This window comes from Phascolarctos cinereus, unplaced genomic scaffold, assembly GCF_003287225.1.
Source record: "Phascolarctos cinereus isolate Bilbo 61053 unplaced genomic scaffold, phaCin_HiC Scaffold_4;HRSCAF=312, whole genome shotgun sequence".
NCBI lineage: Eukaryota > Metazoa > Chordata > Mammalia > Diprotodontia > Phascolarctidae > Phascolarctos > Phascolarctos cinereus.
The window spans coordinates 21,014,493-21,040,520 of NW_027555847.1; the positions used below are offsets into that span (position 1 = coordinate 21,014,493).

Below are 26,028 nucleotides of genomic sequence, written 5' to 3' on the forward strand. Positions count from 1 at the left end.
TGATTTATCAGCTAGATTCTTGTTATCGGTTAGAAATGTAAAAAGAATGTAATTTCTGCATTACTCTGCCCCCCCCACATTCTGTAATGTGCTATAATAAGGTTCATTTGTGTCCTCACTCCTGTGAATCACAATTACCCACTCTCTAGTAACCTTTGATTCAAATTCATATTTTCCTTGGACCCTAAGATACTGTTCATCAAACACTAGGATCTTCTGACTTCTAGAAGGTCCTGAGATGTTGTTGAAAGGGTCTTATGACTTTGGAAAGCCCCTCCTGGGATGACCTAGAGTTGATGACCTGTGGAAGGCCTGTTGACAAAGTGGTTATAATTGACGGACATTTCCTTAGCCAATCATAAGATTTCCCCACTTCTGGAATTAACCAATCAGTGAATTAATTGTAACAACTCCTTGTATTTTTTCTGCCCTCCTAAAAGTATAAAAGTAGCCAAAGGGAGGGGCTCCTGAGCATGAGGAAGATCTTGGACCCAAATAATTGGGCACACCTGGACTTCCTAATAAACTGATTAATCACATTTGGAGTTCTCATGACTTCTGCTACAGACTGGAATCTTCTGGCCCACAGAATAGCCAAACAATCTATCAGACAAAACTTACTCTTTATTATACACAAACTTTTAAGTCCTCTACTTTGGCTGGGAGAGGTCTATTACTTCAGAGCTTGCCAAGACAATGCCAGCCAAAAAGATCCCAAGGAACCTCACAGATAAGGCTGATTTCCCAAGTCTATGCTACATTTCTTTTCCAACAGCAAATGATTATTCATTGAGAAGCAAAATAGACACAATTAAATACTTAATAGTTTTCCAACATTATGACCACATTCTTTAACAGCTCAATTCATAATCTAACAGCATCCAGATTAAAAGAGAAGCTAATTTTCCAAAGATACAAATGTGTCACCCTCTGGGCACCATTTTCAAGTTAACAGCATTTCTTGTACGATGGTTTCACAAAATTCACAATACAAGAAAAATTAGAAGCCTAACAATAACATAAGCAACATCATCTCTAAAATATAACACAAAACTTTTCATGAAATAATATCAGTTCAGTTGAATGCACTTCCAAATGCTCTTATAGAGAAAATCACCTCATTTATCTATCAATTTCACATTCTGTATTAATTGCATTCAAAAACCAGTACTGAGTAATTACACTTAATAAAATTAATAATAGCTAGCATCTATATAACACTTACCACGTGCCAAGCACTTTGCAATTTTTGTCATTTGTGCTTCACAACAACCCTAGGAGGAAGGTGTTATTATTACCCCATTTTACAGTTGAGATAACTGAAGCAAACAGAAGTGACTTGCTTGGGGTCACACAGAGTAGTAAGTTTTTATGGAACTCAAGTTTTCTTGATCAAGCATATTGCCTTAATGCTAAATATCAAATGCATTTTGCATTAAGTTCTTATTTCCCACAATTATTCTAATAGAAGAACACATCTCACTTTAAATGAAACCACATAATAATTGAGTTCCAGGACAAATTTCAACCAAATCAAATCTGTACTTACAATCACAAATGCTGACAATGAAAACCTCATTTATACACTCACTGCTTCCTATTAGCTTGCTTTCAAAGATTCATCCCTTTCTTTCACAGCCCATGACACTCTAAGGTTCTTCAAAGTGTATCCTTCTCCAATACTTCCATGCTTGAATTTTATTTCTATAGTTTCCATTTGATAAATGTCATAACTTGATAGAATACTATCTGTCTGAAACTGTTAACAGGTACTTCTCCAAAAAGTTTCTCATATCCTTCTTATATCAATGAGAAAAAAAGCTTTCTCAAACCTTTCCCAGACTTCAAATCCTTTCTTTCAAACCCTCCATGTGGTCAGTGCAAAAGGACTCCAACTTTCTTTAAGGTTCTGTCTTATCTTCTTTTATCTCTACTAGTTTAAACCTTTTCTCTTGTGTGCCCATCTACCTAAACCCTTAATTTTGATTAAAGCCTACCAACTCCCAAACCAAACTTCCTTCTCATGCTCTGATTCCATACTTCTTTTTACCTTAGCTGCCTTTTCTTAAAGAAGCTCATCTTATTTCCCAATCATATTATAGTCTAACACTCCGCTGAATCTCTCCTGCACACATTTCCTTACACAATACCAATTAATTGCTAAATTTTCACTTCTTGACTTGCATAGTCTATTTCAATTTAGGTGATTTAGCCACTAAATTACCTAAACAATCACATTCTGTTCAATCATTTCAAACTAGCTTCCATTCTGCTTATTCTCTATTTGGTGAAATCTCCCTCTACCAAAAAAACCAACAAAAAAAAGCAAATATCACCCTCCAGGAAGGGGAGAGAGCAATAGAGGCATGTGCTGTTTACCTGTAATCTTATTCCTACCTGCAAGCCTCCAAAACTCCACTCAGATTTTTAGCAGTTACAAAAACCTTTCAACCTTCTTTTGGAAATTTACAGTAAAGATAATACATTTCAGTTACAAATTTGGTCTCTAGTTTCTAATGCCATAAATCTATGCAAACCAAGAAAAAGATTTCCTTTCTTTCTGTTTAATAGCGCAGACAGCTGGGAGAGCAGCTGTATGCATGAAATTTCATTAGTCTTCCCCACCTTTCTAAGCATCCTTTCTGACTTATTTATCCATCTGTATGGGTGATGAGGTGCTCCCCTTCAAAGTTCTCCAAGGCAAACAAGACCTTGTGCCCACGAGATGACATCTGAAGTGGAAGCCCCCACTAACGCCTACCCTACTGCCTCACAAATTTGAGACTCCCTCCCTATTTGAGAGTCAACCGAAGTGAATGGAGGTGGAACAGCTCTGGATGTTGGAAGACCCCAATTCAAACACCTCTGCTGACTCTCACCACCTGTGTGACCTTGGGCAGGTGCCTCAGTATCCCTAGGCCCCATTTCCTTACCTGTGAAATGAGCATATTAGACCAGATGGCCTCTAGCATCCTCCCAGCTCCAAATTGATGATCCTGTAATTCTGCTTACAACAAAATACTTTGTGAGGGCTAATCAGGCTTTCAGATGCAGAGAATGCTTGCTTCAAAAGCATCAAGAAAATTTGGGCTGTCACTGCTACATCTTTCTTTTCGCTGAGGAGAGCAGGGATAGAAAGGCATAGGAATGTACATGGTGAAGAAAGCCCCTTTCCTAGGTCAGCACCTAGTGTGAGAGAATTACCTAGAACACCGACTTGGACAGGGTCCCAGTCTGTGTCTCGGCTGCCTCTGAGCACAGCTCTCCATCCACTACACCGCACAGCCTCTCATCCAACAGGGGCTGTTCATGCTTTGTTTTTCATCTGAGCCACCCCGTGGCAAGGGAGAGAACGGAGAGCCCTTGCTCTGATTGCTCAGTTCCTCCTAGAACCTCCAGCCCAGCCACACTCACCCCTCCCTCTCCAGGCTCCATTCTTGGCTCTCCAGACTTCTCCAGCATCTCCCCCTCCCTCCCATCTTGCTTTTCAGCTTTTTAGAATGTGTTGTCCTGCGTGACCCTGGGCAAGTCATTTTACCCCAACTGCCTTGCCAAATATATGTGTGTGTGTGTGTGTGTGTGTGTGTGTGTCTATATGTCTATATGTATATATGTTGTCTTTTTCCATTAGGATGTAAGCTCGTTGAGGGCAGGAACTAGGTGTCTTTTTCATTTTTATTTGTATGCCCACCACTCAGTGCGACACCTGGCACATAGTGCTTAATAAATGCTTGTTGACTTGAGAGGGATAAAATGTGAGAAGGCCACGGCACGTTACAGAGGAGTAATTACGAAGAAATCTGGAGTGAAGGAAATGGAAAATGGAACATGGAAAAAAAGATGGGCTAGCCCAGGGGTGGGGAACCGGCCACCTCCAGGCCACATGGGGCCCCTAGGTCCTCGAGTGCAGCTCTTTGACTGAATCCAAACTCCACAGAACAAATCCCCTTGATAAAAGGATTTGTTCTATAAAACTTGGACTCAGTCAAAAGGCCGCACCCGAGGACCTAGAAGGCCATAAGTTCCCCACCCCTGGGCTAGACACATGGTAAGAGTACCAGGTGACAGCCCACGTTCTCCCTTGGCATCTTATGCTATGAAGGGAAAGTGAGGGAGTCTGCACATTGAAGGGCCTTTGTAACAAAGTGGGATAAGAATTGCACAGGATTGGCTCTCAGGATGGGTGCCAATCTGCACCATTGCAGGGAAGACCCCTATACATGAGGTCCAGGATCCACCAGGGGACCGAATCATGAAACGGCATCACCAAGTCTAGAGCAATAGCGAGGGAAGAATAATTCTTGGGGCAGCTAGGTGGCATAGTGGATAGAGCACTGGCCCTGAACTCAGGAGGACCTGAGTTCAAATCCAGCCTCAGACACATAACCCTTACTAGCTGTGTGACCCTGGGCAAGTCACTTAACCCCATTGCCTAGCCAAAAAAATAAAAGGATAATTCTTCAGGCAGGTCATTCTCTTTCATCAGACCCACCAGATTCTCTCTCGTTCACATTCACACACCATAAACAAAAGAATCAGCTACACAAACAGAGGAATGTAATACTTTAAAAAAAAAAAAGATAGAGGTTTTTTTCACAATCACAAAAGTGTGATATGTCAGCAATTTTATCTCGCTAATCACGTGAAAATCCAGACTAAACGTAGCAGTTTCTAGGGGGAAAGGTTCCTATAAATATCAGTCTCGTATTTTTTAACTGCCCAGGAAGGGCACTGAGACACCGACTCTGGGAAGGGCCTCAGATGCCGCTCTGCTGTTCTCCGGATTCGCCCGACCTAGTCATCCAGCTGACAGAGCAAAGCGACCCCCCGCTTGATCCAGTGCTGAACAGGGAGGTCTGTTTCTAACATCATGGCGATGACAAAGTTGGTAGAGTGGCCAGTGGTGGACAGGGTCCCTTTCCGCTCACTTGTCTTGTAGAGGGGACACATGTAGGCATTGGTCCTTTTGATATGGGACTTCTCAGCTGGAAAAAGAGAAAAGGTCGGTAAGTATTCAACAGAAAACAATGGCCAGTGATCAATGTGTAAAGACCAGTTATTCCTGGATAATCAGAATAGTTGTCCTTCCAAAAAGTGGACCTGCCCCAGCTCCAACAGCTGGGTAGTGATCGAACCAGGGACCTCCACTCAACTTGTTTGCCTCTCTAAATGTCTGATTGGAACCAGGGACTTCATTACTGTAGGTGAAAGGGAGAAAGGACGGTGAGAGGGAGGGAGGACAGAACTCCATCCCTTCTTTCTTCATGAAAGCAGATTTTGCCACAGTTCTATAACTTGGAAGCTTTGAGAGTCATACACTTAGAGGTTGAATGATTTGCCCAGGGTCACTCAATTAATTTGTGTCGGAGGCACATGCTTATACGTCAGAATTAGTCAATCAACAATCATTTATTAAATTCCAATGAATTATAAAGCATACAAAAGGATAAAATAATCCCTACCCTCAAGGAGTTTACACTCTAACAAAGGAGACATATATCTATATCTATATCTACATATATAGGTATGTATGGAATGAATAGGAAGAGAATAAATATAAATAAATACCAAGTAATTAAATACAAGAGAGTCTGAGAAGGAGAAAGCAAACACATGGGGCTATCAGGAAAGGCCTCATGGAGAAGATGGAGCTTGAGCTGAATCTTGAAGGGAAAAAGGGACTTAGGGAGGTACAGATGAGGAGGGCAAGCATTCCAGGGATGAGGAATGGACAGCACCGAGGTATGTAGATGGAAGATGGAGCGCTCTGTGTGAGGAGCAGAGAGAACGTTAGCTTGGCTGGATGGCAGAAAGCAGGAGACGTAATGACCAATAAGACTGGGTCCAGGTTGTGAACACTGGTCGGCCGGTTGGTTGTAGACACCCAGGCTCTCAGAGGACCCAAAGGACATCCCTCTGTCCCAAGGTACAGTGTGTCCAACTTGACTGATCGGCTGAATATGAGCTCCAAACACTCCACCCCAGGTCGGGCACAAATAGTCCGTATCAACATCTGGAATGTAGATGTTTCTAAATTTGCACATCTTGCATCTGGCACTGCAGCCACTGAGATTCTGCTTTGCTCAGGGAGCACAGCACCTTCTCTGATGTGGGCACACCAGGCTGGGCAGTCCTGTGCCAGTGTCTCCCATGTCTCACGATCGATTCCAAGGTTCTTCAGAGAGACCATGAGAGTGGCCTTGTATCGCTTCTGACCTTTGTGGGAGTTCTCTGTAAAGTTGTCTTTCAGGCAAATACTTGTTTGGTATTCAAACAACATGGCTAGCCCATCAGAGTTGTACTCTCTACAAAAGAGTTTGAATGCTTGGCGGTTCAGCTGGAATAAGGACCTCAATGTATGGTATATTATCTTGACAAGTGATTTTCAGAATCTTCCTAAGACAATTCAAATGGAAGTGATTCCATTTCCTGGCATGGCACTGGTAGACTGCCCAGGTTTCACAGGCATAAAACAATGAGGCCAGCCCCGCGGCTCTGTAGACATCAGTTTGGCAGGTAGCCTAATACCTTTTCTTTCCTACACTTTCCTTCAGAGCCTCCCAGACACTGCACTAGCTCTAGCAATGCATGAATTAACCTCATCACCTATGTGTACATCCCTGGAAAGCATAACACCAAGGCAAGTGAACTTATCCTCAGCATTCAAAATTTCTCCATTTGCTGTAACTGATACTTCCTTGTATGGACAGTATGGTGTTAGCTTGAGGAAAACCTCTGTTTTCTTGGTGTTAATTGTCAGGCCAAAATTAGCACAAGTGGTAGAGAATTGATCCATACTCTGTTGCATCTCAGCCTCAGAGGTTGCATGGAGTGCATAATCATCTGTGAACAAAAAGTCACACACCAACTCTCCCTCCACTTTAGTCTTGGCTTGTAGCCTTTTCAAGTTAAATAATTTTCCATCCGTGCAGTAGCTGACTTTGATGCCACCACTGAAAACCTTATGCTAAAAAAGCATGGAAGCAAGCATACAGCCCTGCTTCATTCCATTGACTGGGAAAGCATGAGAGTATCATTCACTGCACCAATGCAAGCATGCCATCATGAAACTGGCATACAATACTGAACTTCTCCAGGTAACCAAATTTTGCCATGATCTTCCACAAGCCCTCTCACAACTGACACTATCAGAGGCCTTGGTCAGATTGATGAACGTAGTGTACAGACCTCTGTTCTGCTCCTGGCATTTCTCCTGGAGTTTTTGGGCAGCAAACACCATATGAACCATGCCTCAGCCCTATCTGAAGCCACACTGGCTCCTGGGTAGATAATCATCTTCCAGATGAAGGATTAGCCTATTAAGAAGGACTCTGGCAAGAACCTTGGCAGTAATGATGAAAAGAGAGACATCTCCCTCCCTGTGATTGTCACAGGACAACCTATTTCCTTTTCCTTTATAGAAATGGATGATGAAGGCAATCCTGGGGGATTATCTTTTTTTTTTTTAAATTTTTAGGCAATTGGGGTTAAGTGACTTGCGCAGGGTCACACAGCTAGTAAGTGTCAAGTGTTTAGTCTGAGGCCAGATTTGAACTCAGATACTCCTGACTTCAGGACCGGTGCTCTATCCACTGCGCCACCTAGCTGCCCCTGGGATTACCTCTTCTTCCCATGTAACCCAGAAGATTTTGATCAGCTTTTGTATGAGCAGTGGACCCACTGCATTGTAAATCCCAGATGAAATAGAATCAGCACCAGGAGCTTTGCCACACAAGAAGAGCTTAATGACCTTCAAAACCTCTTCTTCACTTTAACCTACAGCACACAGTCAATGACTTAAGCACTGGTTGATGAAGGTTCTGTTGAGAACACTATGGAAGTGTTCAGCCCATGTCTTTAGGATCACTAATCAATATGGCTCCATCAGCACTGAGTAGTTGAGATGCACCATAGGTATTTGGTCCAACATAGCCTTCAGGGCCTCATAAAAGCACTTTGGATTGATACTATCAACCCAAAACTGAATTTCATCTGCCTTCTTACTGAGCCAAGAACCCTGCATCTCTTGCTTGCACTTTACTTTTGATGGAGTTAAACTCTGCCTTCTTATCCTGCTGGTAAATGCTGTGATTCTCATTTTTCATTTAGCAGCCTCTAAATTTCCCCACCATTTTTGTCAAACCACCCTCGATGTTTGTGAGTGTTCTGGCCCAGATGAGTACACGCAGTGTATACCAAATCTCTGAAAGCTGCCCACTCCTTTTCTGCTCCACTATTGCCAACTGTGTGTTGGCTCAGCTTTCCCTCCAAGTTAGGAACAAACTGTTCACACGTGGAGAAGCACTCGAATCTGTTGACATTAAGTCTTCTGGTAGTCAATCTTACCTTGGGGCCATTGCTTTTCTTGAATGCAAATGTTTAGCTTGGAGGCTAAGCCTATGTATGGTCAGTCCAGCACTCTGCACCACACGTTGCCTTCATCCCTCACATTCTATCTCTTCTTAGAACGACATAGTCTAATAAATGCCAATGTTTACTGGGAGGGTGCAGCCATGAAATTTTATTGCATTTAGGTCAATGGAAGACAGTGTTGGTGATGAGCAGGTCATGAGATGCACAAGTCTTCAGTACTAAGTGACCGTTGCTGTTGTGGTTTCTGACTCCATTCCTCCCAAGGATCCCCTGTAATGCCTGGTAGTCTGTGCCTACTCTGGCATTAAAGTCACCCAGAATTACAAGCTTGTCCTCTTTTGGCACATTGATAATAAGGGTCTCCAGGTCTTCATAAAATTTTTCTTTGACCTCATCAGGGTTTGGTAGACCAGGAAGACTGATGATGGTCACATGGCACTTTCCTGCAAGTGGCAGTTGCATCGTCATGAGCCTGTTCACTCCTTTTGGGAGGCATACAAACTTGTTGACTAGATTAGTTTTGATTGTAAAACCTGTGCCAGCTTCCCGGCGCTCCCCATCACTGTGGCCACTCCAGAAAAACATGTATCTACCTCCGACTTCGGTAAGTTGGACTTCATCTGCCAGCCATGTTTCACTCAAGGCTGCTATTTGGATGTGACACCTGCTGAGTTCTCTTGCAACAGCTGTTCGTCTTTCAGGTCTACTGATTTCATGTTGTCCATAAGTATGTGCACATACCATGCACCAATGGTGAGAGGAATCATCTTTGCAAAAGCATTTGTACTTTTTTAGTCCTTTGACTGCAGGGTGGAATCTGTGCTGAGTTAAGCAGGCCAAGGTTGTGTGAAGCAGATAATTTTCAGGGCCCCCTTTCTAGCCCCTTCCTTATACCAGGAGGTGATCAATGCAGTCCTTTTAAAAAGGCTGCTCATATACCCAAAGGGCTGCTGAATCCCACTGTTACTTCAAGTCCAGCAAGCAAATGACCCTATAGCCTGGGCCACCTGTGTGCAGAGGTGTGACTATAGCTCTCAGAGTATCCGCCCCTGCTGCTTCTGTGCCCACTGCCACAGGACTTTGAGGTAGGTAAGCATGGCAAAATGGTATGGCTGGTATATTTTGACTTGTGCAAAAATTGGATTTAAGGGAGGCAGAGTTGCACAAAGTCAATAACCTCACTCTCTCTTCCAGAGCCACTGAAGTTCACTGGCAAGACAAAAAGTCTTGGCTGACAATAGCCCAGGATGCAGTGGGTGACCCTGGCATCTAACCAAGTTCTAAGCACTCCACAGAACTTGCTTCTGCCACCTTCATGGCTGTTGAAACAAATCGTTCACAGCCACCTATTCTCAGGGAGTCTTCACGTGCCAGGGGTAGACATCCCCTTAATTCACCAAAGGGTTACATTACCTCAACCTGGTTTATTTAGCTCATCTGCCAAAACGGTTTACCAGGGTGTGGCCACTGCACATGCTATACCTTCTTGGAGCCACGAGTGAGAGCTGGGTGAAAGATGGACACCAAAGGTGGAGAAGTAACCCTGAAAAGGACTCAGCAGCCCTCACACCAGAGCAGCCAGGCCTCCCTGAATACCTGTGCACCCCAGCTGTGAACATATTTAAAAGTTAAATAGAAGCCTTTATATCTTATCCCCAAGACAACAGGAAACCACTGGAGCTGGGAAGGGGAATCACATGGTCAGCTCTGTGTTTTTGGAAAATCACTGGGCAAACATTTTGGCATAGGATGGGATGGAGACTTGAGGGGGGGAGAGAAATTGGAAGGTTATTTTAATAATCTAGGCAAGTGGCTCCGTGGGCCTGAACCAGGGTGGCAGCTGTGTGAGCGGCAAGAAGTGGTCACATGTGAGAGCTGCTGTGGAAACAGGAAGACCTGGCAATTAACTGGATACGTGGGGTGGGGTGTGGGTGAGTGAGAGAGGTCCAGAATAATGCCAAGGTCACAAACCTGGAAAGGACGGTAGCATCTTTGATAAGAAAAGGGAAATCTGGAAGAGTGGAGAGTTTGAAGGGGAAAGGTAACGAGTTCAGTTTTAGACATGTTGAGTTTGGAATGTGTCTGGCACATCCCACTTGAAATGTCCAACAAGTAACTGGTGATGCAGAACTGAAATTCACAGGAGAGACTGCGGCTGGAGAGAGAAATCTCTGAGCTCATCTCCGTAGAAATGGTGGCTAAACACACTTGATGTTGAGGCTGTTATTTTGTCATTTTCCGATTGTGTCTGATTCTTCATGACCCCATTTAGGGTTTTCTTGGCAAAGATACGGGAGTATCTCCAACTCATTTTACAGACAAGGAAACTGAGGCAACCAGGGTGAAGTGACTTGCCCAGGGTCGTACAGCTAGTAAGTATCTGAGGCCAGATTTGAACTTAGGAAGATGAGTCTTCCTGACTCCAGACCCAGTGCTCTACCTACTGTGTCATCCAGTGGCCCTGCTGATGAGGTTACAAAGAGAGAAAACAACAAAAAAACCAAACCAGGGCCTAGGACAGTACCTTGGGGAATATCCACAGTTAGGTGATGTGATAGGGATGATGAATCAACAATGGAGATGAAGGAATGGTCAGAGAGGTAAAAGGGAAACCAAGAGGGAGTAGTGTCACAACAATCCAGAGAGAAGCAACTATCTGGGAGAAGGCGGTGATCATGGTGCCAAATACCAGGGCTGAGGTTCGGTTTAAAAATGATTGGTAGGGGCAGCTAAGTGGTGCATCAGATAGAGCTCTGGCCTCGGTGTCAGGAGGACCTGAGTTCAAATCTGGCTTCAGACACTTGACTCTTACTGGCTGTGTGACCCTGGGCAAATCACTTAACCCTAATTGCCTCACCAAAAAGCAAACAAAAAAAAAAGATTGGTGATAGGAAAGGGGAAAGGAATTCAAGGGCAGAAGAAAATGCAGAGTTGAAATGGCTTACTTTAGGAAACTGAAGTCAGAGATGATGTGTAATAGCCTGAGAAAGTCTGAGCAGTAGAGGCATTGGAGATCTTGATGAAGACAAAGAATAGGTTCAGAAAGGACAAGACACAGGGTAAGATGGAATGATAGGAGGTTACAGTCAGAGAGGAGAATATCAGAATTTCTTTTTTTTTTTTTAACATGTGTTTTTAAAACTTTGGGTTACAAATTTTCTCCCTCCTCCCCACCCACCGCCATTGAAAAGGCAAGCAACTCGATACAGGTTATACATGTGCAGTCCTGCAAAACACTTCCACAGTAGTCATGTTGTGAAAAACTAAGTATTTTTCCCTTCATCCTATCCCGGCCCCCATTTATTCTATTCTCTCTTTTGACCCTGTCCCTCTCTAGAAGTGTTTGCTTCTGATTATTCCCTTCCCCAATCTGCCCTCCCCTCTATCATCTCCCTGCTCTCTTGTCCCCTTCTCCCCTTATTTTCCTGTAGGGTAATATAGATTTCCATACCCAATTGAGTGTGTATGTTATTTTATCCTTAAGCCAAATCCTATGAGAATAAGATTCACTCATTCCCTCTCACCTTCTGCCATTTCCCCTCCATTGTAAAAGCCTTTTCTTGTCTGTTTCATGTGAGATAATTTACCCAATTCTACCTCTCCCTTTCTCCTTCTCCCAGTATAATCCTCTCTCACCCCTTAATTTTATTTTCCAGATATCACCCCTTCATCTTCAACTCACCCTGTACCCTCTATCCATCTATCTATCTATCTATATGCATATATATAATTTTTTCCCTCCCACTACCCTAATACTGACAAAGGAGCTATGAGTTACAAATATCATCTCTCCATGCAGGAATGTATACAGTTCAATCTTAATAAGTCTCTTATGATTTCTCTTTCCTGTTTACCTCTTCATGTTCCACTTGAGTCTTATATTTGAAAGTCAAATTTTCTATTCAGCTCTGGTCTTTTCATCAAGAATGCTTGAAAGTTCCCTTTTTCACTGAATGACCATTTTTTCCCCGGAAGGATTATACTCAGTTTTGCTGGGTAGGTGATTCTTGGTTGTAATCCTATCTACTTTGTCCTCCAGAATATTATATTCCATGCCCTCTGATCCTTTAAGGTAGAAGCTGCTAAATCTTGGGTTATCCTGATTGTGTTTCCACAGTACTTAATTGTTTCTTTCTGGCAGATTGTAATATTTTCTCCTTGACCTGGGAACTCTGGAATTTGGCTACAATACCCCTAGGAGTTTTCCTTTGGGGATCTCTTTCAGGAGGAGATCTGTGGATTCTTTCAATTTCTATTTTGCCCTCTGGTTCTACTATATCAGGGCAGTTTTCCTTGATAATTTCTTGAAAGATGATGTCTAGGCTCTTTTTTTGATCATGGCTTTCAGATAGTCCAATAATTTTTAAATTCTCTCTCCTGGATCTATTTTTCAGGTCAGTTGTTTTTCCAATGAGATATTTCACATTTTTCTATTTTTCATTCTTTTGGATTTGTTTTACATGTCTTGATTTCTCATAAAGTCACTAGCTTCCAATTGCTCATTCTAATTTTCAAGGAAGTATTTTCTTCAGTAAGCTTTTGGACTTCCTTTTCCATTTGGCCAATTTTGCTTTTTAGGGCATTCTTCCTCATTGGCTTTTTGGACCTCTTTTGCCCTTTGGGTTAGGCTATTTTTTAAGGTGTTGTTTTCTTCAGTATTTTTTGGGGTCTCCTTTAGCAAGCTGTTGACTTGTTCATGATTTTCTTGCATCACTCTCAGTTTTTCCTCTACTTCTCTTATTTGCTTCTCACAATCCTTTTGAGCTCTTTCATGGCCTAGGACCAATTCATATTTTTCTTGGAGGCTTTGGATGGAGGAGCTTTGACTTTGTTGTCTTCTTCTGGTTGTATGTTTTGATCTTCTTTGTCACCAAAGTAAGATAATATAATCTGACCCTTTTTGCACTGCTTGCTCATGATCCCGGCCAATAACTTGAGTTATAAACTCTTTGTTAAAGTAGAGGTCTGTTTCCAGTGTGGAGAATGTACTGTCCCAAGCTTGGGGGTTTTGTGCAGCTATTTTCAGAAATACTTCTAGGGACCTGTAAATTTTCAGTTCTTCCAAGGTGTTTACTCCTTTCCTGGCCTGTGCTCTGGTCTGTGAGTGACCACAAGCACTCTTTTCTGTCTTGGAACTGTGAGGACAATTTCCTCTCACTGCCACTATAAGCTCCACCACACCAGCACTCTTCCTTGCCAGGACCTCCACCCAGAACTGTAACCCAGATCCAACCTGGGCAAAGCAAGAGAATCCTACACCAGCAAAGAGATCCCTGAAATCCCTCTCTGATCAGCCACTGGATTCCCCCTCAGTCTGTGGGCCAGAAGCTCAGGAAGCAGCTGCTGCCCAGGGACCAGGCTCAGAGACTAGAGCTGAGACCATTGGCTTCTCTCTCTCACCACAGACAGAGTTTTTCCCACTGACTTTCTAAGTTGTCTTTGGCGTTCGTGGGTTGAGAGGTCTGGAAACTGCCACAGCTGCCCACGATTCAGTCCTCTGAGGCCTGCTCCAGGGTCACTGAGGTCTGCCTTGCCTGTGCGCCCACACCGAACTGCACTCCTCTTCCAGCCTGGCGTGATATACCTTTCTGATCAACCATACAGGTTATCTTGGGCTGGAAATTTGTTTCACTCTGTCTTTTTGTGGGTTCTGCTGCTTTAGAATTTGTTTAGAGCCTTTTTTTTACAGGTATTTGGAGGTGTTTGGGGGAGAACTCAAGCAAGTCACTGCTTTTACTCTTCCATCTTGGCTCTGCCTCCCCATCTTGGCTCCGCCCCCCAGAATTTCTAATAAGGGAAGTGAATCCCTTTTGGGTGATGGTGAGATCCATTGTGTCACCATCTATGTGCTCCAAAGGTGGAGTGAAGAAATAAGTCAAAAGCTAAGGATTTGGAAGGTCAGAAATTGGAGGGAAGATCCATGGGAATATTGAAGTTCCCTGGAATATACTATTTCTTACAGCATGGTAACATTCCATTGCATTCATTTGTTTGAACAATTTGTTCAACCATTCCCTGGTGGGATGGTCTCCTATTTTGTTTCCAGCCCATTTTTCTTAAAAGGAAAAAGGGATGCAGGATGTCATTGCAGTTAGAGTCTAAAAGGGAATTCGTTATCTTTTCCCTCTAAACTCTCCCCCTTTCCAAACTTCCCCTATTACTGTCAGAGAAATCACCATCCTCTTGGTCTCCCAGACTCAAAATTAGCCATCATCCTCAACTCCTCACTATCTGTCATTCTCTCCCCTGCCCCACCTAATATCTAATCTGTTGCTGATGTCTATCATTTTCACCTCTGCAACATCTCTGGTTGATTTCACCTCTGCAGCATCTCTTGCTAATTTTTCACCTCTGCAGCATCTCTAGTCATTTTCACCTCTGCAGCATCTCTGGTCATTTTCACCTCTGTAGCATCTTTTGTCATTTTCATCTCTGCAGCATCTCTTGCTAATTTCACCTCTGCAGCATCTCTGGTCGTTTTTACCCCTGTAGCATCTCTGGTCATTTTCACCTCTGCAGCATCTCTGGTTGTTTTCATCTCTGCAGCACCTTTTGTCATTTTCACCTCTGTAGCATCTCTGGTTGATTTCATCTCTACAGCACCTCTTGAATGCCCCCTTCTCTCCTCTGACACTGCCTCCACCCTGGTGAAGGCCTTCATCATCTCACACCGAGATTATTACAATAGCTGCTGGCAGCTCTGCCTTCCTCAAGTCTCTCCCATTCCGGTCCATCTTCTATTTGGCCACCAAAGTGATTTTCCTAAAGCACATGTCTGATTGTGTCACTCTCCTTCTCAAAAAACTCTGGCATCTCCCTATCACCTTTAGGATCAAATACAAAATCCCCTGTTTGAATGTCAACCCTCCCAACATTTCCAGTGTTTTTACACCTTATGCCCCTACTTGGTATATATACTAATATGCTATTTGTATATTAGAAACATGGCTGCTAAAAACTGTTCACAGCACTTCACCTGGGTCCAACTATCAAAAACCAGAAGATAGACCTATTGGAAGGCAAAGTAGTTATAGTTTCTGTTTATGTCAAGACCCTCAAAATGATCCTGGGAGGAAGAATAAATGAAGGTACAGATTATCAAAGTATAGAAAGTTGAGCTAGAACAAACCTTCAAAGACATTTAGTCCAACTACCCTCATTTTACAGATCAGAAAAGCAAGGCCAGGAAAGGTCAAGCTGCTTGCCCAATAAAGCCACCTAAATAATGAAGGGCAGAGTGAAGTATCTAAACCAGATCTCCTGCCTCCTACTTACAGATAATGGAAAAAAGGGAGAAATAGTCAAACTTCAGGCAGGAAACAAAACTATTTGAAAACCAAATTTCTGAACCTCATAAATTAGAAGAAAAAGAAGTCCAGATTAAAAATAGTGGTTTTAAGGGGGAAAGGTTACTATAAAGAACAGTCACATAAAAAAAGAAACTTCTAAGCTGATTGTTTTGAGCAATAGTGATTGGTATGTATAAAGTACTTTACATTATATCATATGATCCTGGCAGCAACTTTGTGAGATATTATTATCCTTTGATCTTTATTATTTTTGTTATTTTCTTTGTTATCCATTGATTTTTACAGTACAACTGGATTTCTATATGGAGGCACCTGCTTATATAGATTTTCATCATTTTAGGAGCATTGGTTTAAAATTTTGGGGGGGTCAATGACACAAATATTTATAAATGAGAAAGAGGCCAATATAATGCAGCGAGTAGGGATCAGAGACAGGATTTGAACCCGTCTTTGCCGCCTCACTATCTAGTACTTTACCTATGAGGTCCTGCCCTTATGAGCAGAAAATTAGTGAGAAAAAAAAAAAGGAATATCAGTTTGGGGCCTATTTAAAGATGCCTTCTTAACCATTCAGTAAAGGAATAGAAAAAAAAAAGCATATCTAGACATGGAATAAATCCTTCTCAAACCAATTCTGTATTTAAATTTGTGAATAGGCATGATTTTATTGTGATCCAGGGTTCAGAAGGAAGGTCTGTGGAAAAGCAATGGTGAGAAAAGATCATTAGGCAGGAGAATATGGCCATTCCAGGGAATAGGTTATGGGTTTGTAGCTCTCACTACCCCTCCCTAAGGTTTTAAGGGTTGCAGTCCATGGCCCTGGCCTTCCTTCAGGGTGGAAACCAATAGTCTTTTCCTGGTAGCTCTAAGATGCCCACAGGTAACTGTCAGATCTGGATCCTAGAGGTAGACAAGCAGTAAAACCTCTATGATACTCAACAGACATAAATCCACGGGGAAAGAAGAAAAAGGATGCCCCACCCACCTGCTTTGGCCACATTCTCTAGGATACAGAGAAGAAAGAGGCAGAGCAGAATAACCCTGAACAACTGTCCTCCACAGTAAGCATTTGTGCTAAAGACCCTCAAAACTTTGTTTCCCGCCTCAAACCAATTCTCCTAGAAAAAGAAGAAAAACCAAGCAAGTAAATGTGTGCATACAGCCATCAACATGTATAAAGATAAACTAGGGGCAAAGTTGCTCTTTTTCTCTTTTTCTGCTAAAAAGAAAACTCTGTGATTAAATATATTTACTTGGTTTTATCCATATGATGGGCATCAAATCAAAGAGAATTTTAGGATGCTGTTCAGTGAGCAATCCCCTGTAGAGAGAAATAAAGAGAAAAGCTATGAGAAACAAATTGAAAAGTGAAATTTTAAAAACTGCAACAAGCATTTGGGTATTTTGCAGGAATTTTTTATAAGGAAAAACAGATAACTAAGACATACATTCAGTTTTGTTATGGGTTTTTTTTTTAAAGGAGAAAGGGATGAGGGAGATCAACCCAACCACAAGAAGTTATTAACTGAAGCTATATTGCCAGGCACCATACCACTAATCACAGGAGAGGGAGAGAAAGAGAGGAAGGGAGGAAAGGAGAAAAAGAGAGAGAAAGAGAAGGACAGAAAGAGAATCCCTGCCTGCCAGAAGCTTACATTCTGTTCTATCAGGGAAGACAATTTGTACATATTTAAGTATATACAACATAACTATATGCAATATTATATATACTATATATAAATGCATAAAGACACGCGATATAAAATATATACAACCTAAATACAAGATGATTCGAGGGGGATGTACTAGCAGCTGGGGAATAAGGAAACATCTCTGCTAGAAGGGGGCAGGGCTAGTAGCAGAGGTATGGAGAGAACAGAAAAGACTTAAAACAATGTGCTATGGTAGGTTCTCAGGCCTAATTCTATTCTAGTTTCCCAGTTCCCCCAGTGACTAATGCCTCCCGTTTCAGATAAGCTTCCATCCATCATCTCTCTGTATATTTCATATGTACCTCATTGTTTACATGCTGTCTTCCCCATTGGAATGTAAGCACCTTGAAGGCAGGGCCTTGGCTTTTGCCTTACTTTGTATCTCGGGTGCTCAGCATAGTGCCTGTCACACAGTAGGTACTTAATAAATGCTTGTTGACTTGGTCCAAACCATACCAAAAAGGAATCTCTACAATCACACGGCCAACAAGTGGCCATTCAGCCTCAGTATGAATTCCTTTGGTGAGATACAACGTCATCCCCTCTCCTCAGCATCCCTCAAGGGCAGAGACCACTTCTTTATATTACTCCCATGCTGAGTTCAACGCTAGGTATTAAATGAGTGGTTAGAATGATGTCACTATGTTCTAATACACCTAGAGGTGAAACTAACCTCTTTCTGTGCCAACGGGCTCCATCTAAGTACAAGCCATGGACATAAACACCATCTATGGGTGGTTGCTCGGCTGTGTCTTCAGGAATCACCTGAAAGGACAAGGACAGTTAGGAGGGCTAACACACCTGTGACCTCTGAGCAGGACACATGGGAAAAGTTAGTGCTGGTCATATCTAAAGATTTAAGTGTCCAAGGTTTTAACATCTTCTGATAAAATGAAGCATGTGGCTTTCCTACACTAGGTCCCCATATTCTGATCAACTTTCCTGGATTTTGGTCTTTCCAAAACTTCTACTATATGGGAATCCTAATGGTATTCTGACTTAAAGCTGCCACCCAATGAATGAGTATATGAATGGATAAACGAATGAATGAATAAATAAATAAATAAATAAATAAATTCTGGCCTCACTGAAACAGACGCAACTTTGCACAAGAGATCATTTAATGACAAAGACGTGAGAGGGCCTTTACTTAAATATACAAATTAATTTGCTTGTTTTTGGTTTTGCAATGTTATAAAAACTAGAAGAAAAATATCTGTAGTTAGAATTTTACAAGAAAGGCTGGGACCTGCTCTTCTTCACACAGGCATCAAAATAAGAACAAAGCATTTCCAAAATAAAAAAACAAGCATTATCCATGGGTGGGAGCCCCAACAATTAGAATTCTGCAGGTTTCCTTGCTTTCTTGTGAAAGCTCACATATTCCAGCTCCCTTGGATTTTTCCAGGCAGAGTAGTAACTAGCTGAGTCTCTGCTGAAAGTAAATTCTGCCCTAGGGAGAAGAGTAAATACAGAGAACAACCCTACTGTGCACAGCCTATTCCCTAGAAAGTCCTGGCCCTCAGCCCTGCCAGGCTTGGGGAGAAGGTGGGCCCCGGCAGAGGACACCACAGAGGACCTTAGGGGTGGCAACCATGGAGCAGTCACCCCCAATATTTCTGAATGCCTCCAGGTGAAGTAAGGAGACAGCGAGAAGGCATCCCCACGTAGTTACAGCTCTGCCCCCAGGTGGTCGGAAATCAGTCCTGAGGCTACCTTATGGGATAAACCACCTTATAAGAAGCATTTGGCACACATGCCAAACAAATGCTAGAAATCACCTTTATAAAGGATTTTTTTAAGCTTCATAAAATCATAGATTCAGAGATGTGAAAGGGACTTTAGAGGCCAAACCCCTCATTTTAGAGATAAAGAAACTGAGGCATAGAGGGATTGTGACTTGTCAAATCAAATCACATATTGGTAAAGCATTTAGCACAGTACCTGATACATAATAGGCGCTATATAAAAGTCAGTTATTATTAGCTATTATTGTCCAAGGTGATACAGTCTGAGGGAGGATTTGAATTTGGGTCTCCCTGACTCCCCCCCTCCACAACTCTCTATCCCCTGGAAATGTCAGCAAATTGTATCTATCGCTCATGTTTCTAGTGATGGACTACAAAAACATGGAAAACCAAGGCCAAGGATGGTATTGGTGCTCTGACCTGCCATTCATACCACATAAAAAGCCCAAGCTGAATACTCACAATAGCCTTTCATACAAAATTATCAGATTCGATAACATTTATGTCACAAGGATGAGGTACCTAGGACGTATACATTCTTTTAAGTTTTAGGGAGCACAAGGAACAAGTAAAAAGTGGAATGCTCGCTCTGAAGGCCCCCCAAGACAAGATCCTATTCCCGTGAATGTAATACACCAACAAGATCAAAGAGGGACCGTACCTGAAATTCATACCCCAGCAAATCAATTGGGATCGTATATTTTCGAGCAAAATTCTGCATGGCTCCAGTTAAAAAGGCCTGGGTGAAAAAGAAACCTGAGAGCCAAAACACACTGGGTTTTCCTTGTTCAAACCAGACCTACGAAGGAAAAACAACAAAATGACTTCTTTTTTACAACTTCTATGAGCTTCATCTGATGACATCTTGATTACTTATATTCAGACTTTTTTACCAGACTTGTGATTTCCTTGATTATTTGGAACTCCCAGTGAGAAAATCTCCTCTACCAATGTAGATCTATACCTATTCTGCAACTTAATAGTCTTAAAGGATTTTCCAGGGCCCTGAGTGAAGACGTGATTGGCTCACTTCAGGTCACGCAAAGGCAGGGCTCACCCCAGGTCGGCCTGACGCTGAGACCCAATCTCCTACCAATACCTTGCTACTCGCCCTCCCTACCCATGCTTCTTGTTATGCATTTCTCTAACAACATCTTTGGGTGGCACAATTCATGTGGGGTGGCTTCCCCAGATAGGTGCACTGAGAGGCCACTCAGGGTGTACCTCTGACTGAAGGTAGTTAACATGAACTTGTAAGCCCTGCTCATGCTGGCTGAAAGGAAGTAGTTGGATTGTCCTCGGGAGGGGGGGAGAACGGGGACAGGGAAACAAACATCTGTAATTTACATAAAAGAGGAAGCTTGGGTATAGAGGTCACCAATGGACAGACCATGTGCAATGTTAGGAGGTAAAGGAAGTCCCCCCAAGTACTGATGAACACCCCCCACATACCCCCACAGTGGATTTATAAGAGGTCAAGGACAAGTGTCATACTGGATGGGAAGACATCGGTGGGCTGTAACCTTCATCCCTGGAGGAAGTGACCGCATCCAGCGCTTAGCACCTGTCTAATAAATATTTTTTGACTGACTGATGGACATCAGTGAGATCTGACAAAATCTCAAAGAAGACCTAATTAGGAAAACCAATTAGCTGGAGAAAAAAAGTATACTGCATTCTAAAGATAAACATTAACAAGTTTTGTACTATTTGTACCATGATCTCCCCCCAGTGGTAAGAACAAATGAGAGTCAATTGTGGTAAAGTGCATAAGGTCTCCTCACCCGTTTTCTCTCTCCCTTGTTTTAGGCAATGGGGTTAAGTGACTTGCCCAGGGTCACACAGCTAGTGAGCATCATGCGTCTGAGACCAGATTTGAACTCAGGTCCTCCTGACTCCAAGGCCAGAGTTCTATCCACCGCACCACCTTGCGGCCCCAACTCCCCACTCATTCTCAAGAGCCAAGATCTGACTCCCCCTCCCCACAAAGATACCTTTGGCTTTACAATGTTTTATGCAACCATTGATGACATGTAACTATACATTATATTTATACATGATATTATTATAATTATACATTATTATATAATACATAATTACATTACATGTTGATATACCATCTATAGTTATAGGTAAAATATAATTACGTATAATTAACATGATAGTTATATATACTATATAATTATATATAATTAATAAAATATTTGTATATAATCAATTGCTATTGATTATATATAATTGCTGGACGCTTCCTATGTCTCACCTTTTCAACTAGATAATAAACTATGGGCAGTTTATAAGCTACCAAACAAAAAACAAGAAAGTGAAAGAGACAAGGCCATCTCAAAGTGAAGCTTATATCATTGACTGAAGTGAAGAAAAAGTTTAAGAAACCAATGTAGCTAATAAGAAAAGCCCATTATCAAGGACAGGGGAAGGAAAAGGAGGTGAGTGAGGTATGAAGTAGGGCTGATAACACAAGGGCTCCCCTGGTACTTATCCCTGCAATAGCAAAAGAACCAAAGCAAAGGAAGGTGACCAGCGTATTGGGTCCACCATGGAGGAGTCACAGAAAGACAACCAACAAGAAACTGCATGGGACAAGAAGATATAGAGGGTTGTGCATAGACTGACAGAATGGGTACCCACAGTACAACAAGGATCCACAGGAGTTTCTCATTGAGTATATTTGTAATGTGGGAATTCATGGGCTTGAAGATGGTGACGTCCTCAAGGTCTTGAAGTAAATGAAGGGAAATACGTGGGACAAACAGAGACATCACGTGGAGGAACGTCTTACTGCATGATCAACTCTTGGTTAAAGTTCGGGGGCAAGAGAGACGACATTTACCCAAGAGGGGTGTAAAGATGAGGAAACACAGAAATATTGAGACGGGCCATAGGAAGAATTTATTGAGACAACCAGGATAAAGGGAAGTAGGATGAGGAATAATGTTCACGTTACTGTTCTACAGTTACCAAGAGCTCACAGGATCCTTTTAAAAGAAATGATGAAAGAGGAAGAATAAGTCTTTACCAAAGGGAATTTAATAAAGATCGATTTAGTGCATACCGCATACATGTCTGTCCTAAGAGTTGGGATGAAAACAAAAGCTCTCTAGATGGGCACACTCTCTCACATAACCAGGAAGAGAAGAATGGTGCACCGGAGCAGGAGTGCCACAGCCCACCAGGAGTGCTGCCTAGAGTCTGCGGCAGATGACACACCACCCCCCAAGAGCACGATATGAAGAGCAAGAGGCCGATGAAGAAGGAATGAAGAGAGTGGACAGGAGAAGAGGAATGACAAAAATTCAAGAATAGTGAATGTTTGGAGGGCCTTTTGGTTATAAGACTCCAAAAATTTCCCAAAATGTCAAAAAAATGGACAAATGAAATTCAGTTGAATATGAAAAGAATCTGAAGATCTAGAGAAACACCCTACCCCAAAATACTGGGGCAAGACATAGACCAGAGTCCCAGACTGGACAAGCGTGGATGGGATAAAGTCTGTGCCACTGCAATGCATAGCCCCTTCACTGAGATCACAGGTTCAAATATTCCCTCTAAAATTTGATAAATACAAAATTTATAAAATACCAGATTCCATGCTTCTACAAAGTTTCTTCTCTGTCTTTCTGTCTCTGTCTGTTTCTCTCTCCTCCCCACCTTCCCTCCTTCTCCTTTTCTCTCTCTCCTTCTCCTTCTCTTCTTCCCTCCCTCCATCTCTTTCTCCTCCAACCCCTTGACCAGGATGGAGCACACTGGGCCTGAGAGAAGAAAGAGAAGAGAGAAATCCACCGCTTACTCCATGCACGGTCACATTCCTAGCATGTGCCTCTTTCTCCTCCTGCCCCAGGAGCCAGGATGTGCAGCACAGCTACGGGCTTGTGATTTCAGGCCCATGACAACTAATTGGTCCAACCAAGTCCAAGCCTCCCTCAGAATCACAGGATCGTCACTTTAGAGCCATTAGGGACATCTGAGTTCATCTTGTCCAACCTCCCGTGGGTTCATAGGTGAGAATAAGCAGTAATGCCAGGATTTGAACCCCAGTCCTTCCTTGAGGGCGACTACATGTGACTCCAGAGGGATGCCACTGCTCCATTCCTGATCTTTCTTGGCCTATTTCACACATTTAAAAATTCCATAAATTCTAAAAGCTGCATACTGCGTGTCCCAGGCAATGCAGATCAGCTATGGTCCTTTGAATGCTCATGATTTTTCCATGCACAACCTTGCTGTGGATTCCACCACCTTGAAGGTATTAAGCACCTTCTGGCAGGCCCTGAAGGGCAGATTTTTTAGGACGCGAGGTGGTTTCTCGTGTCCCCCACCCAGGAGAGCAGAACACTTGATTGGGAATTGGGTTTGGTTTGGTTTCGTCATGTTACCTGTAAGCAGTTCAGCCTGCAGAGGAAGTCAGTGATGTAGCTTCCCAGGGGCTTGAGACTCGGGTAGGAGCGCTTGGCCCACATTTCGGGCACCTTCCCCACCATCAGGCTGCTGGACAGAGCCTCAAGCTCCGAATCCATAACCACCAGCCCCTTGATCGCTTTCTCCAGGTTGCGCAAAGTGCGGCGGATCGTTCTGCTCAGGCTGAAAGTTGAAAAGCCCCGTTACCAATACGTGCCTATGGGACGGTGACGACAAGAACACGGCTTCTAGGGAATGCTAGAAGACGCCTCTCAGCTCCAGCCACCACTCACAGCTGTCTCTCAGTTACATAAAGGGCCACTTGTCATTACTCTTTAAATGAAGGATATTTCAGGGGCAGCTAGGCGGCGAAATGGATAGAGCACTGGTTCTGGAGTCAGGAGGACCTGAGTTAAAATCCCACTGCGGACACTTACTAGCTGTGTGACCCTGGCCAAGTCACTTAACCCCAATTGCCCCCCAAATAAATAAACTCCCTCTTTCTACTGGTGAGGAAACTGAGACCACAAGAGGTTACACAGATAGTGAGCATTAAAGCAGAGATGCAAATCCTCATACTCCCAATTTCCATCACACAGATCATCAGTCTGTCTGTCCATCTGCCACCCCCATCACCAGTTAAGAACAGAGATGCTTGCAGTCTCCCACAGTAGACATGGCATGTCTCTGGTCCAGTTCCTCCAACTAAGCAGCCCCAGGAGTTGCCAACCAGGAAGATTCCAATTAGATGATGTGTGGAAGGCGCCATGCAAACTTTGAATATGACCGCCATGAACATTAGCATCGTTAGCATTCTCTCATTCTCATCTTTTCCTCTGGATTCTGATAGAAATCATTTGAGGACAAGTCACTATCTTGCTATTAACCTTTTATACTTAATGTGGGTCCCACTGTGCACAGATGGATGAAATAGCTATTCTTTTTATCACTGAATAGGACTATTGAGATGTAAGCTCACATCCTATTGACTCACTGAAGGCATCCTTGGTACAATTCCAACGGCAGAAAGGAGAACTGGGATAACATATGCCTCATCCTCTGGCCATACCATTTGGTTTTCTTCCATTATATTGTGAAAGCCTTTTGTTTCATGGAGTTTAAAGATGAGAACATTGATCAAAACTGTCATTCTTAATTCCTTGTGAATCAGTATTATGGCAGGAAGGTGTGGGCTACAGTTCTGTGGTCATGATGCTCAAAGTTCAATACAGAATACTGGTTGAATTCTCAGTGGTGTTGGGGTGGGGCTTGCAGGTTTTGGGGGGGAGGAGGAATGCAGGCATTTATCATTATAGTCAATAAAGGAGAGTGAGCCCAATTTTTGCAATGAGGTATCACGGTTTGATGGATACATTACATAAACAACATTGGTAAGCCTCACCTTCTTAAGGGTAATTCTAAGACGGAAAACAATTGCTCATCTGCATTGGTTCTGCAGGGGGGAAAACCCAACCCAGGGAAGTAACAGCACGATTTTGTTTATTATCTTTTAAGGCAAGTACTTAAAAAGCCAGAACCAACAAGAACATAAATGTTGCTTACTTGTTAAATCTTTCCATTTCCTGCACCAAGACCGTATTCATGCTTTCTTTGTATCTCACGGGATACTTCAATAAGGCTGATTCAATGTCAAAGTCTGAGGGGAGCTAGGACGATGAATTTTTAAATGGTAAGTTACTGTCTGCCATACCAATGGTTCCTATGTAATTAATCACTGTCCTGGAACTGAATGGGGGTACTACTGGATGGGTCTTGCTTCCACTTACAACAAGATGGCCTCTTTGAGGCCATCTTGCCCAACCCCTCATTTTAGAGAGGGGAAAACTGAGTCTCACGGAATTTAAGGGACTGGCCCAAGATCACACTGGAAACAAAGGTCAGAGGCAAGTTTCAAACATAAGTGTTCTAGAAGACTCTAGAACCCAAGATCTTTCCACAGTACCCCATCACCTTCAAGTGGTAGATAAACATGTCTTTTACAAGCAGATGCTTATCCCTCAGTAAATTAAAAGTTCATAGATCACAGAATGGGCAATTAGGTGGCTAAGTGAATCTAATGTTAAACTTGGGGTCAGGTAGACCTGAATTTGTTTGACCCTGCGCAAGTCACTGAACCTCTTTCTGCCTCTGTTTCCTCATCTGTAAAATAGCCCCTACCTCCCAGGGCTGTTTCCATAAGGATGGAATGAGATAACGTTTGTAAAGTGCTTTGCATATACGCCTTAACGTGCATTTAGGGTAGGGTCAGTCTTGTTATTAGATTCACAGACCTTGAGCTCAAAGGGACCGACCTCAGAGGTCATCAAGCCCAATCCACTCCTTCCACAGAGGAGGAAACTGAGGTTAAGTGTTTTGGCCAAGGTCAAAGGTGGTGCAGCCTTTGAATCCAGAGCCTCTGACTCCGAAAAGCACCACACACTTAAAAGGACCAGGAAAGCTCTGCTTTGG

The 26,028-nt window shown here is 42.8% G+C and overlaps 1 protein-coding gene across 1 annotated transcript in view; it reads right to left on the bottom strand.

The window, feature by feature from the left end:
• Window positions 1–4,035: 4,035 nt before the first annotated feature.
• DNAH12 (dynein axonemal heavy chain 12) overlaps window positions 4,036–26,028 on the bottom strand; it is a 182,171-nt gene continuing 160,178 nt past the window's right edge. The window contains exons 69-74 of the mRNA XM_020968975.2: window positions 25,123–25,226; window positions 23,538–23,742; window positions 19,805–19,942; window positions 18,069–18,160; window positions 16,937–17,004; window positions 4,036–4,985 (exon numbers count right to left, since the gene is read on the bottom strand). Coding sequence (XP_020824634.1) covers window positions 4,795–4,985; window positions 16,937–17,004; window positions 18,069–18,160; window positions 19,805–19,942; window positions 23,538–23,742; window positions 25,123–25,226 — 798 coding nt within the window. The 3' untranslated portion in view covers window positions 4,036–4,794. The remainder of the gene's footprint in view (window positions 4,986–16,936; window positions 17,005–18,068; window positions 18,161–19,804; window positions 19,943–23,537; window positions 23,743–25,122; window positions 25,227–26,028) is intronic.